This window comes from Chionomys nivalis, chromosome 14 (genome assembly GCF_950005125.1).
Source record: "Chionomys nivalis chromosome 14, mChiNiv1.1, whole genome shotgun sequence".
NCBI lineage: Eukaryota > Metazoa > Chordata > Mammalia > Rodentia > Cricetidae > Chionomys > Chionomys nivalis.
Window position 1 is genome coordinate 13,370,139 of NC_080099.1, and position 14,752 is coordinate 13,384,890.

Sequence of the window (14,752 nt, forward strand, 5' to 3'; positions counted from 1 at the left end):
CCTATACTTCCTGCCTGACTACTGGCTAATCAGTATTTTATTAAACCAATACAAGTGACAGATCTTTACAGGGTACAAGACCATTGTCCCATAGCAATCATGTGGGTACTGGGACTTGTACCTTAGTCCTCTGCATGAATAACAAGTGTTCTTAAGCACTGCATCATTTTTCAGCCCCATATTGTGATCTTTAGCTTTAGGTCAAGTAACTTAATAAATCCTTTGTACAGTTTTAATATTCAAGCATTGTACATACTACACTACCGTGTGTCCGCCTTCCAGGCTGATGTTAATTCAATTAAGCCTTAGGAAAAAAAAAATCAAATTTTGGTTCTTGATTGAAAGATAATATACTGAAGCAATGTTATGTTCACATGTGTTGTGTAATGAGTTTGTAATCAAGAGTAACTACAGAAAACATGATAATAAATAAATGAAAGCATTGAAAACAGCTTGGTATTGGCATAGAAACAGAGAAGTCGACCAATGGAATCGAATAGAAGACCCTAGCTTTAACCCACAAACCTATGAACACCTGATTTTTGATAAAGGAGCTAAAAGTATACAATGGAAAAAAGAGAGCATCTTTAACAAATGGTGCTGGCAAAACTGGATGTCAGCCTGTAGAAGAATGAAAATAGATCCATATCTATCACCATGCTCAAAACTCAAGTCTAAATGGATTAAAGACCTCAATATCAGTCCGAACACACTGAACCTGATAGAAGAGAAAGTGGGAAGTACTCTACAACACATGGGCACAGGAGACCACTTCCTACGTACAACCCCAGCAGCACAGACATTAAGGGCATCATTGAATAAATGGAACCTCCTGAGACTGAGAAGCTTCTGTAAAGCAAAGGACACTGTCACTAAGACAAAAAGGCAACCCACTGACTGGGAGAAGATCTTCACCAACCCCGCAACAGACAAAGGTCTGATCTCCCAAATATATAGAGAACTCAAGAAAGTAGACCGTAAAGGACTAATCAACCCAATTAAAAAATGGGGCACTGTGCTGAACAGAGAATTCTCAACAGAAGAAGTGCGAATGGCCAAAAGACATTTAAGGACATGCTCAACTTCCTTGGCGATCAGGGAAATGCAAATCAAGACAACTTTAAGATACCATCTTACACACCTGTCAGAATGGCTAAAATAAAAAACACCAATGATAGCCTTTGCTGGAGAGGTTGTGGAGAAAGGGGTACACTCATCCATTGCTGGTGGGAATGCAAACTTGTGCAACCACTTTGGAAAATAGTATGGCGGTTTCTCAGGAATTTCGGGATCCACCTACCCCTGGACCCAGCAATACCACTCTTGGGAATATACCCAAGAAATGCCCTATCATACAACAAAAGTATATGCTCAACTATGTTCATAGCAGCATTGTTTGTAATAGCCAGAACCTGGAAACAACCTAGATGCCCTTCAATGGAAGAATGGATGAAGAAAGTATGGAATATATACATATTAGAGTATTACTCAGCAGTAAAAAACGATGACTTCCTGAATTTTGCAGGCAAATGGACGGAAATAGAAAACACTATACTGAGCGAGGTGAGCCAGACCCAAAAAGAGGAACATGGGATGTACTCATATTTGGTTTCTAGCCATGAATAGGGGACGTTGAGCCTATTATGCATGATCCTAGAGAAGCTAATTAAGAAGGTGAACCCTAAGAAAAACATTTAGGCAATGAAAGGAGACAGAGACAAAGACCCACATTGGAGCACCGGACTGAAATCTCAAGGTCCAAATCAAGAGCAGGAGACAGAGCACGAGCAAGGAACTCAGGACCGCGAGGGGTGCACCCACACACTGAGACAATGGGGATGTTCTATCAGGAACTCACCAAGGCCAGCTGGCCTGGGTCTGAAAAAGCATGGGATAAAACCGGACTTGCTGAACATAATGGACAATGAGGACTACTGAGAACTCAAGAACAATGGCAATGGGTTTTTGATCCTACTGCACGTACTGGCTTTGTGGGAGCCTAGGCAGTTTGGATGCTCACCTTACTAGACCTGGATGGAGGTGGGTGGTCCTTGAACTTCCCACAGGGCAGGGAACCCGGATTACTCTTAGGGATGATGAGGGAGGGGAACTTGATGGGGGAGGGAAATGGGAGGTGGTGGCAGGGAGAAGGCAGAAATCTTTAATAAATAAATAAAAAAAGAATAAAAAAATAAATAAATAAATGAAAGCATGATTAAGTTGTTCATTAGCTTAGGAGTGATAGGTCAGAAATACTTTTTTGGATCTATGCTAAAAGGAATATTTACAACCTTTGGTTCCTTTGAATTGCTTCTATCAACAACTTAGATGATTCTGAATGGAAGGTGGTGCATTTCAACAGTAGCACTTATTTTATTATTCACTAAGAGAGACCTGCTGTGTGTATAGTAAGCCATTTACTGTGTGAAGCCAGTAAGCGACACAATAAATGTTGTATAGCTCGACTGAAAATTTTGTTTTCCAGTCTTAGTATTGTAGTTACATGAATGATCTACGGGAAAAGGTTTGATGAAGTTTGGTGCATCATATTTATCCTCAGAATCACGTCATCATTTTTCATTTTTGTGGTTTCTTGACATATATGCCACTAGTGTACTATTCATTCAATTGTGTATTTGATACTCTACAACATAATTGTACTGTCCTCATATGTGAAGATTATTTGGTTGATTTTCATGATTCATGGTGGGCATGGAGGAGTGTTAAACATTTTTTTTAATTCTATGTTTAGATAATAAGATTACATATGGGCTAGGCATGGTGCTGTATACCTTTAATCCAGCTCTTGGGAGGCAGAGACAGGAAGAGCTCTGAATTCTAGGCCAGCCTACATAGTGAGTTCCAGGCTAGCCAGGAACATACAGTGAAACCTCCCTCAAATACACCCCCTAAAAGGATTACGTATATTATTGTTGTAATATGAGCGGCGGTGCTGCGTCTCCGGCACCCGGCCGCCCGCATGGCTAGCTTATGCCCCGAAATAATTACACGGAAACTGTATTCTTTTAATCACTGCCTGGCCCATTAGTTCCAGCCTCTTATTGGCTAGCTCTTACATATTGATCTAACCCATTTCTAATATTCTGTGTAGTACCACGAGCTGGCTTACCAGGAAAGATCTTAACCTGCGTCTGTCTGGAGTGGGAGAATCATGGCGACTCCCGACTTGGCTTCTTTCTCCCAGCATTCTGTCTGTTTACTCCACCCACCTAAGGGCTGGCCTATAAATGGGCCAAGGCAGTTTCTTTATTAAATGAAAGTAACTCTCCATCATATTATACCTGATTAGTGATGTTTTTTTTTAAAGTGATTGTATATAGGTAATATAAAACATAAAACTATGAAATTCCTATAAGATATGAGGATTAAACCTAGATAACTTGAGCAAAACATCAAAGGCTTGATAAAAAACAGTTGGTAATTTGTGCTTCATTAAAACTAGTTTATAAGGTATAGATTAGGAAAATGGCCCAGTTGGCAAAGTACTTTCTCCACAGGCTTTAGGATCTCCGGTCAGATCCCCAGTACCTGTGTAGAAGCCAGGTGTGTCAGTGTGGGCCTGTAACCCTAACATTGTTAGGGCAGGTAGGTCGATAGCTCCAGGCTCAGTGAGACACTGTTTCAAAAAGTAAGTAGAGATCTTGGCGTGGTGGCACACGACTTTAATCTCAGCACTTGGGAGGCAGAGGCAGGTGGATCTCTGTGAGTTTGAGGCCAGCCTGGTCTATAAAAGCGAATCCCAGGACAGCTAAGGCTACACAGAGAAATCCTGCCTTGAAAAACAAAGCAAAACAAAAGACACTTTGTGCAGAACTATTGAGATGGGAAAGGGTTCGGCCATATGCTGTACTGTGCTAGACAATACCTTCTAAAGGTCCAACCCAGTAGAAAAGTTGAGTGTCTAAGAAAACTGTTGTGAGCTGCAGAAAGTAGCTTTTCTGTTCTAGGAATTGAGGAATTCTGATCCCTAGGACTTGTCAAGTTCGTCTTTGAGTCTTTCAGGACTTTGTAGTTGACCACGTGATTGTCTGACACTGAAGACACGTAGCTGTGAGCTGTCATGTGGGTGCTGACTGTCAAACCTGCGAACTTTAGAAAAGTTCTGAAATTAAAAAACTTCATAATTAACTCATTTCTTATAAGAGGCAAATGAAACTCTGAGTGTTAGTCTGTTACATGTTGGCTTTTGGTGAATGTAATCTTGGGTGGTGTACTTATGTATTAAACTCAGACTTCTGTTTACAAAGGTCTTCGATCTGCGGCAGTGTCACCGGCAGATGCAGCAGCAGGCGGCGACTGCTCAAGCTGCAGCTGCTGCCCAGGCGGCCGCTGTGGCAGGAAACATCCCCGGTCCCGGGTCCGTAGGTGGAATAGCTCCAGCAATCAGTACGTATATTTTTCTGTCCAAAGTGTAATAGTGGCTTTTAATCTTGATTTACTCACTTGATCAATTGTTTAAATAATAATAGAAATTAAATTTTTTTGCTGGGTTATAACAGGAATTTGTAAAAAAATCTTCACTTTGCTGGGTTAGGATCCTGTTGGCATTAGGCGATAAAGGGGTTGTCATCCTTCGGTCTCTCCTCTTTGGGTGATGCTTATTATAGTTGCTGCCTCATCCGCCAGGGGATTAAATCACTGAGATCTTGACTTCGTGCTGTTGGGAACAGCTACCGCAGGTTCAGAACGACACCTCCATTGAGAAACAGTATGCTGAACACAGAGCTAAGTGAGGGTGGCATTTTTTAACTTGTAGAGTTTTTAATTTTAGGGTAAGATTGAACTGTGCCAGGTTTCATACTGATGGGGAATTTTTTACTGCAGAGTTAAACTCCTGACTCTAGACTTTTATGATGGAAACACGTGGCAGCTGTCTTCCACGTCTGAGGGATAACTAGTGATTCATTCAGCCCCTGTTGTTAACTTCTTCAGTGTGGTAAGCATATCACACTGGCTAAGGAAACTGCAGTGCCCTGCAGGAGTTGCCCAGCTCATTACAGACTTCTCCCATTAGGCTCATGGTAATATTGATAAATGTGGACTGACTACATGACTGTATGTTCTGACTGGAAAATTAGATACAGTCTGTTGTGACATATGTTCAGGAGTTTACAATTTAGGTATATACAAGATACAGTCACTAATTCAATTAAAAAAGATTAGGAAGCCAAACATTTGCTAGTTTTAATGTTATAGACAGACATGTTCTGTTTCCTTAAGAATTCAGACTAGTATTGAATTTCTTATTTTTATCTATCTCCCCCCTCATATATTATCTCAAAACTGAGAGATAGACACAAGTCAGCTGAGGAGTCTCAGTGGGACCGGGTGGGTACATGACAGATATCACTCATGGCTCTTTCTGGTGTGGCCACTTAGACACTGAGGTTCTTAGGACCATGGCATGCTTTGACTTTTACAGATGAAGTCAATTCTTCCTCCTCTATCCCAACTTCTAAAGAGGAAAACAAGTGAAGTGTTGGTGGATTGTGGAAATTGTGTGGTCTCTGGCGGTTGAAATAGATACGTGGAATGTAAACTGTCCTAACCAGATTTTCAGTCCCCTTGATAAGTTTAGGCCCGCAGCTACCCTTTGACACTTTGGCAGAGAAGTTGTATGCTGAGGAAAACACATAAAGAAGACAGTGTGGGGAGGACAGAGAGAGATGACCCTGCTCCCTGACACCTTCCGCGCTTCTTCTGTTAGGTCTGTCCGCTGCTGCCGGCATCGGGGTAGATGACCTCCGCCGCTTGTGCATACTCAGGATGAGCTTTGTGAAAGGCTGGGGCCCGGATTACCCGAGACAGAGCATCAAGGAAACACCGTGCTGGATTGAGATTCACCTCCATCGCGCTCTCCAGCTCCTTGATGAAGTGCTCCACACCATGCCCATTGCAGACCCGCAGCCTTTAGACTGAGAGCTCTCACCACGGACGCCCTAGCCATTTTCAGGATGGTGGACTATGAAATATAATCCTGTTTATAATCTGAAGATCTATTGCATTTTTGTTCTGCTCTGTCTTTTCATAAAGGGTTGAAGATGTGTTTGCTGCCTTGCTCTTAGCAGACAGAAACTGAATTAAAACTTTTTTTCTATTTTAAAACTTTTCAGGCATGGCTCAGAGCTTGAAGATCAGGAAGACCCAATTCTTACTAAATCTTCTCTGGTTGTTATGTATGAAGGAGTCACTCCAGTGCTGGGAACTCAGCCCTTGACTTGTGCGAGAGCTGCTCATGCGCAGGACACTGGTGTGTTCCTCTGCAGAGCAGTTGTCAAAGTTAGCTCACCTGTTACTTAGTGAGCAGGTTATTGTTGGACACGCCGTGTTCAGGTGCCACGTGGGCGAGTCAGTTTTACTGAAAGCAACTTCACTCTGTTTTAAAAACCTTTTATCAACCTTTTATCCAGAATGTTTTTTGCAAGTTAAACAGTGAAGGTGAATTAAATTCATACTGTCAGACTTCAGGGTTTTTTTTCCCCCAAGACAAAACACTAATCTGTGTGCATAGTGACAGTTCTTTACAATTACCGGTCAAAGAAATGCCATGCAGAATTTTTTTTAGCCCTAATGGATGACCATTATCAAGATGTGTACTTTTGCCCTGTTAAACAGTAGATGAATTCTTCTATATTTCTAGGCATATGGTTGGTTATTAAAAAAAGCCTAGGGGGAATTTCTTTGCCCTTAATTCACAGGGAGAAGGTTTTGTATTTATAAAACACTAAAAACAGTGTTGCTCTGCCTGACGCTTCACTGTTCTGCAAGGTGGCCTCAACTAAAATAATGACTGTTTTGGAGACTGCTAAATTCTCTGTCACATGCTGTGCGGAGTAATGGAAACATTGCGGTTCGTAATGGGTAGTTTGGGTATTTTTGTACTTGATTTGATGTGTGACTTTTTTTCATATACTGTTTAAATCATGTATGTTTTGACATTGTTTAAAATTCAGTTTTTGTATCTTGGGGCAAGACTGCAAACTTTTTTATACCTTTTGGTTATTCTAAGCCCTTTGTTTGACATCATCGATGAGTCGGCAGTGACTTTGTATAGAGACTGAACTAGAAGAGCTGCAGATGTGTTGACTGTACCACAGACACATGTATACTTTTTACCTAGTTAGTAGCGTAAATAAAACTGAGTCTCAATATGCAAAGTTGAATTCTAGGTTTTGTTTTTAAAATGCTTTCCTTTTGCACTTTTGAGTCCAATCTCAGTGGCAAGACACCTTCTACTAAATGACAGGCAACAGCCAGTTGGCTTATACAGCTCTGGTTTCCCTCACACTCTACCAGGACTTTCCCATGTACATTATGTATCATGTGTAGACTTGGTTATTTTCTGAATTTTTATTTTACTGTAGCGAAACTAGGCCTGGGGTTAATAGTGTGAATAAAATCAGGATCACCATCGAGATGCTTTTAGGCCTTGCTCTGAGAGTTCTCTGGGAATTTTGCAGTGCGGCAGGCGTCTGAGCTCTGGAAACACTTGCGCAGCGTTTTCCTTGTGCTGCAGTGAACAGGTCCCTGCGGCCAGAGACCCCGACTGCTGCCGTGACAAAGTGGAAATCTCACCCCACCTTACACACCTTGTTTTTTAAGAAGCCTCTTTACTGGTTCATTTCTAAGAACTTATAAATACTTTTGCTACAGACCTAATTATTATCTGTATAAGTTTAAGGTAATTTTTAAAAAATGTTGTATTGGCAGAATTATAAAACGCTACCTTGTCTAGAAAGTTTGTCTTTAGATCCCTTTTACTATGACTGGGGTATAGGAGTGAGAGGGGAGAGTTTTAATGTAACAGACTTTCAAGAGTCCAGGTCATCCGACTAGAACATTGTCCATGCCATGGGACACCTTGATGTTTCCTTTTCTATTTTACGGACAGGTTTCCATGTTTGATCATCTTCATAAAGTATGTGGGAAATATTTGTTAAGAAGTATCTCTTCAGAGCCAAGCCACCTGTCCTGGTTTTTTTTTACTAAGAGCCATAGAATTTTCTCCTAGTTCTTGATGATACTTGTAATGTGACCGTCCTATGCTTTTATAAACCGTTTCTTTTTGTTCCTTGGAAGTTGCCATCTTTGATGAATAAGACTTTAAAAAAACTTCCCTAAGCTTCAAAATTTTGTGTCCATTTTAGGATAAAACAGTTTCTGTAGTTTTCAGAGTCTGATTACGATGTGGGTGTAGTTCTGGGTGTTGGTCTCTGATTCATAGCTCAAGAGTCTCCTAAGATCAATTTCACTGGACACTGAGTGAGAGATGAAATCGGCCCACCCGGTTTGAAACCCATTCTACTTTTGTCTTGTGCCTTTCTGTGCATAGTTAAAGGGAATCCTTAATGGTATTTGCCTTTATTTGCTTGGAAGTAGATTCTTTTGTGGGATAGAGTCTACCTTAATTGTTCTGCTTTACTGCCCCTGCTGGACAAAGATGATAAACCACTGCCATGTACTTGCTTCTCAAACACCCACAGTTCCTATAAACAGTACAGGTTCACAGACAGGATGAGGCGCCGTAGGGGACATACCTGGGAAATCCAGCAACACATGATTAACTATGCTGTATTTCAAAGTTAAAAATCCAGTTTTATAGGGAGTGGTGTGGTTTGTGTAGGCAACTTTAAAGGCAAAGTAAACTCAGAGGTTTTACAGGTTGGAAAAGGGAATCTTCCAGAAATACTTGTGAGGTATCTGTGGAAGTGAAGTATATTTGCCCCTGGTCTGCTGCGAGTTGGCTAATTGCCGCTCGTTAGGGTTTTTTGTTGTTATTGTTGCTTTATTTGTTTTTAATTTCCATTTGTTGTTGCATCCAGTTGAGACCTCTTGGAAGGAGCAGTTTTATTTGGAGTTGGCCAGAGTTCCTTTTGGTAGTTTGTGTAGGTTGCTGTCTGCATCGCTGTCATTTTACTTCATGATAGAGAGTGGTGAAGAGGAGAGCTAGGTTACTGCAGCAAACGTGAGCATGAACCCTGTCACAGAACAGCTCTCATAGGTGGGGCCTGGAGACCAGCAGGGTGCACCTCAGTGCGGGGTGGGGGGATGCCCCTCCCCCGTAGACGAACTCATCTCGCTACACAGCGGTCTGTAAATAGCCCCTGGAATCCTCCTCCGCATGATCGTAAAGAAAAGACTCCTGCTCAAGCCTTCCCAGTTTTCCCCTCTAATAACCAAGCCATTTCTTCTCTTGTGATACATTAAGAAGTGTGTAAAAAGCCAGTGGCCTTATCCATAGCAGCGTCCTTGGCAGAGCCTCTGACCTACACTTTCGGTGCAGCGAGATTGTTTATCTGGTGTTACTGAAGAGTGAAGGTTTTCATCATCTTGCCTTATTAAAGAGTAAAACCTTTTAAAAATTAGCCATTTGTTGGTGGGAGCTATTTAACAAATCCGGATGTCTGGGTATACCGTTTCTTCTCTTTTTCCTCTACTGTCTCTGTGGGCTCTGGGCCTCTGAGGTAGACAGCACTATGTAGCCTTTTCTGAATACCCAAGACTGCTGTAGTTTGGATATTTTCATTTTGAATTCTCTTCATCTTCTTTTCTGACAGCTACTACTTCTTGGGTGGTTGGCAGTCTGCCTCCTTAGTGTTCTCATTGTGTTCTAATTCATTGGTCCTAACTGCTTAGCTGAGGAAAGCAGTTGAGGGAAATTAGTAGTGTTCACCCAGGACACTTTCCTCTTGGCGTTGAAAAGGACTTTGGTACATTGCTGTTTGGCATTGATTCGATTGCTTCCAGTGGTCTCTGATTCTTGATGAGTTTTATATGGTTGATACAGAGAGAATTAAGTCATATTCATAGCCCCATAGCCTCCCTTCCCCCAGTGTTTGGAGAGGTTTAGTCTCCACACAATTCGCTCCTGAGAACTGTTCTGTTTGCTGGAGACATCAGCAAGCCACACACGCCCTCTTCTGAAAGCGTCCTTGCTTGTTTGTGTCCTCCGAACCCCACTCTGGCCGCCGTCCTCTGTAGATACTTCTGACCTTTAGGTGCCTTTATGAGAATTGAGGGTCTGATATCATGCCCCAAGGAGTGGCTAATGTAATGACTGATGTTTTCAGGGATTTTAGCATCAGACTTAAAATGAATGAATGAAGCTTTTTATTCCTTTTTTTAATGTGGGAAGAACTGAGAAGAATTTTGGTGAAGACAATCATTTCTCTGTGTTCACACAGTTTGTTTAAGATGTTTTTTCAGTTGGTCCAGAGTTCATGTTCCTGTTCAACCAAACACACGTGGCTCTGGACTCAGACAGTAGCACTTATGGTTCACGATTTAGTGTGTCCTGGGCCTCCGCTGCCTCACCTGTGAAGTGAGGCCAGGACTGCCCTGCAGCTCTGGCTTTTAAGTGACCTTGCAGCCCTTTGCATTTGCTCTGTCCATTTGTTCTGCTCTTTCAGGGGGGTTCTTGCTTATTGTTTTGTTATTCAGTGAGACAGGCTTGATCTTTCATTAGTTGATCTTCTGTGGACAAGTAGTTACATATGTCCTTATGACTTACTTTAACCAAAGGCCTAGCACCACCTTAGGGGCTGCAGTGAGTCCACCGCGAAACATAAACAGCTGGGGTGGGGGAGCCTCCATTTCCTTTTCCCCGTTGTCTGCGTTCACAGCCTGTCTAACGGCTCTTCTGAGTCGTGGCATTCTGACACAAGTTGGTATGTGTGACACTGTCTTCCTGAGTGCTGGCAGTTCTTCACCTAAAATGGATTGAAATCCTGTTAATGCCTGCTGATATCAGAGGTCCTTTCTTTGGGTGTTTAGTTGCTTAACTCTTCTACGCTCAAAACAGGAAGTTCTCCAGAATTGTATCAATATTTTAATTGATGCTATGAAAACCAGTATCAGTGAATGCTTATTCACTTCAGTTTTGCCTCTTTTCTATCCATTTTGATTAGACAACTTTTGGCTGGATCATTCTTTCCAGAGAGTTCTCTTCCAACCTGCTTGGATGAGTATAATAACTGAATTTGTTATTTTTAAGGACCTGGGAACCTTTCTAGGGGGTGGGCTAGGGGTGGGGGGGTTGGGGAGTCCTGGTAGAGGCCAGCTCTGCGGTAGCTGGTGGAGAAGGGACGAAACCAGCTGCTCTTGCTAAGGCTGCTTGTCATTGGTAGAAGGACTCACGAGCTCCGATTGGTTAAAAGGCTGACTATGGAGTTGCAAACTTTCTCCAAATGGAGGGTTTTTTGTTCAGTGCATCGGACATGTGACTTAGGAGAAAAGCATGACTGCCTATAGTGATGAAAACTGGCGTGCCGCAGAGTCCAGTGTGGGAGATGCGGCAGAGGTGCCGGGGACAGATGCGGTCTCCCAGCTCTGTCTCCCGCTGGGGGCTACTCAGAGCTTGCGCTCTTAGGGAAGCCCGCAGACTCAGTTACTTCCTTTCTATATACTTTTGCCTGGTTGAAGTCTGTGGCTAAAAATAAAATAGTTGAAACTTTCTTGAGAACTCTGTAACAAAGTATGTTTTTGATTAAAAGAGAAAGCCAACTAAATCATATGTGCTCATTCTTTTTCTTAAGCTCAGGGATGCCTTGGATCTGGAAAGAGTTCCTGATTACTTTAAATATCTTCACACCTGAGATGGACCTTTTCTTTGTTATTTTGTGGTGGGAAATAATGATATTCCAGAGACAGCCCAGGAATAGCAGCCCTCAGTCTTGTCTCTGGGGAGCAGTGGGGGCTGGGAGGGGGAGGGCACGAGGCATGGAGTGGAGGCAGAAGGGCTGAGGGAAGCTGGTATCTTCTTGGTTTCCAGCTCCTGGAGACGAGAAGGCTGTATATAGCAGGTAAGTGTTTCTACAGTAATGGCTAGTATGACCACATCAGCTTTTTCATCTTGATGAAGTTTGAGAGAAGCTCAACAGGCCAAGAGACTTGTTCGTTCTTGTTTGCTAACTTGAAGTTTGCAATATTTTAGGCAGGAAGTAGATTTGGCAGTCAGTCTTACTGAGAAAAAAAAATCCTTTATGGAACACATTTCGGGAGAAGGGGAAGTTCTATATATATATATATATAATTTCTGTCTTTGCTCTTTTTTTTTCTTTTGAGATGAGATCTCACTGCATAATTTTGGCTGACTTTTGAACTTACCAGCCTTCTATGTCAGCCTCTTGTATACCAGAATTACAGGCATACGCAGCATCTCACAAGGGAGTTGGAGGCAGTCCATTAAGGAGACAGAAATCCTAGACAGCGGGCACCAAAACGTTGACCTACAAAATATGTGAAGCAAAAGGTGCTGACAGACTTCAGCAACCCTTTTATTAAAGACCCCGGAGAACAGCAGCACTTGCAGCTAACAGGGTCTGATTGACATTTGTAGGCCAAGTCACTACTGTCTTAGCTTTCTGCTGCCGTGAAAAAGACTGAAGGGGAAGGGGCTTATCCCACCTCACAGCTCCCAGTCCGTTATGAAGGGAAGTCAGGAAGACAGTGCTCTATATACTGGCTTACAGGGCAGTCTGATGGGGTCATTTTTCCCAGCTTTGGTTCCTTCTTCCCTGATGACTCTAGGAAAATATACATGCAAAAAACAAAAACAAACAAAAATGTATACATTTCTGGGAATGGAGAAAATTTAAGTCATGGGTGTAGTTGGGTAAAAGGGCTAACTTCTAGTGATTTAGTAGAAGTACTTAGAAAAAAGTTGACTGCAAAAGTAACTAGGAGTTTTTGAATATTCATAACAGAGAGGTAAAGGCTGATGTAATATTGTTGCCAGTGTTTGATTATTGCATGCTGTTTGCATGACTGAAAGGTCACACCCTACCCCCTTTCCATGTACAATTAATGTGCCAAGCTTTGGGGTTTCATTCTTTCTGTTGTTTTTTGTTTTATTTATTTTTCTGTTTTTGAGAGAAGGTTCCACTATGTGGCCTAAAGGACCAGGCTAACCTTCAACTTGGAGCATCCTTGTATCTGTCTCAAGTGCCAGAGTTACAGACATGTGCCACCATGCTCATCTTCAGAAAGATACATTTTAAATTTCTTCAAGGCTAGGTAGCATCAACTTGATACCAGAACCAGATAAGGATAACAAAATTAAAATGATAGATTTTTTTTTTTTATGATGAACATGAGTTTTCAATAACAGTCTTACAATTTGAATTCAAGAGCACATGAAGGACTTGGGGGCTAGCTTAGCCCAGTGCTTGCATGAAGACCTGACCTCAGCTTCCAGAACCCACATGAAAAAGCTTGGCGAGGTAGTGCATGTTATAATCCAGGGCTGGGAGTTAGACACGGGTGGGTTCCTAGGGCTCGCTGGCATGCCAGCCGCACTGTTTGACAAACTCTGGGTCAGAAAGAGACCCTGTCTCAAGGTGTATTGCACCAAAGGACACCTGAGATCAAAGACCTGTGTCCTTACCTGCATGTGCATTTACACATGTATGTGCAATGTCCCCATCCACAATGGTTCACAATCATCTCTAACTCCAGTTGTAGGGAATTTGAAGCCCTCTTCTGAACTTCGTAGAGGCTAGGCACGCACACAGTGTCCATACATGCAGGCAAACCACTCATACACAAAAGTCTTGAAGAAAGTAGATGAAAGAGCTCAGCATACCAAATGCTGTATACGCCATAGTTTTGGAGCCAACCTTATGCCAAGTAGGAACCAACAGCATTTCCCGAAAATCCAGAACAACATGCTCTGTTGTTTCTTTGTTTGTTTGATTTAACACCGGGTTCTCTAAATAGCCCTAGCTGTCCTGAAACTCAGTGTTACGGAGGCTAGCCTCGAACTCACAGAGATCCTCCTGCCTCTGCCTTCTGGTGGGTTTAAAGGCGTGTGCCACTTCACCCGGAAAGATTCTCTCATACAATATAGTGCTTGAAGTTTCAGAGCATGAAAATGTCAGAGAACAAGCAGGGGAGGAAGAAACCAAATCGTGCTTGTTTGCAGATGACGGTCCTGTTTGTAAGGAACTATCCACTATAAACACCTGCAAAGTAGTAGGATCCAAAATCAAGAGAAAAAACGTAGTAGCTTTCCCACTTACTGGTAGTGGATTCATTGAAAGAATGTTGGGGTAGGAGGTTGGTAATATCCACAGTAGCTTCAAAAATCCCAAATAACTGAGAAATAAACCTAACCAGGAAGGTAAAAGACATCTGCAACAAAACTTCGCCACTCTGAAGGGAACAAAAGAGAGTAAAAGAAAGTCTCTTACGCTTATGGATAAGAAGACCATGAAAATGGCAACTGCCACCTCAGGTGCGAGAGTGGCACCTACATCTTGGCAATAACCAAACCAACAGCTGTCTCATTGGACCTAAGACCTCCTCAAGAGGAGGCAAACATGCCTGGTACTGCGAACTCAGCCCACTGCCTGCGGCTCCTGAAGTCGCGGATATCACTGTCACTTCCTAAGCCAGTGTAGTCCCTACTGTAGCGTGAGTAGCCACACCCAGTCAAGTGTCGCTCTCACCTGTGTCAAAGAAGCCTCTTTTCAGAAGACCATTACGGAAGCCTCAACTGGTCAAAGTTCTGACGGGCACACAACCTCAATCTACATCTACAGCACAACACCTGAGACTCAGAGAACGTGGAGGAAGGGAGCAGAAAGATGGTCAGAGCCAGAAAGGAAGTCTGCTGCAGCAATTGCTTTCCAGATGTACAGGATTTTTTCTAGAAATGTCAGGAAAGCCCCTCCCATGAAACCTCAACAATATGGAAGTTAAAACAAGAGGTGAACAATGTCAACACTAGTTG

The 14,752-nt window shown here is 42.5% G+C and overlaps 1 protein-coding gene across 2 annotated transcripts in view; it reads left to right on the forward strand.

The window, feature by feature from the left end:
* The window catches only part of Smad4 (SMAD family member 4), a 58,751-nt gene extending 47,229 nt beyond the window's left edge, over positions 1 to 11,522 (forward strand). For both annotated transcript variants that reach the window (XM_057788467.1, XM_057788466.1), the window contains 2 exons: positions 4,269 to 4,407; positions 5,729 to 11,522. In XM_057788467.1, coding sequence (XP_057644450.1) covers positions 4,269 to 4,407; positions 5,729 to 5,940 — 351 coding nt within the window. In that variant the 3' untranslated portion in view covers positions 5,941 to 11,522. The remainder of the gene's footprint in view (positions 1 to 4,268; positions 4,408 to 5,728) is intronic.
* Positions 11,523 to 14,752: the final 3,230 nt, after the last annotated feature.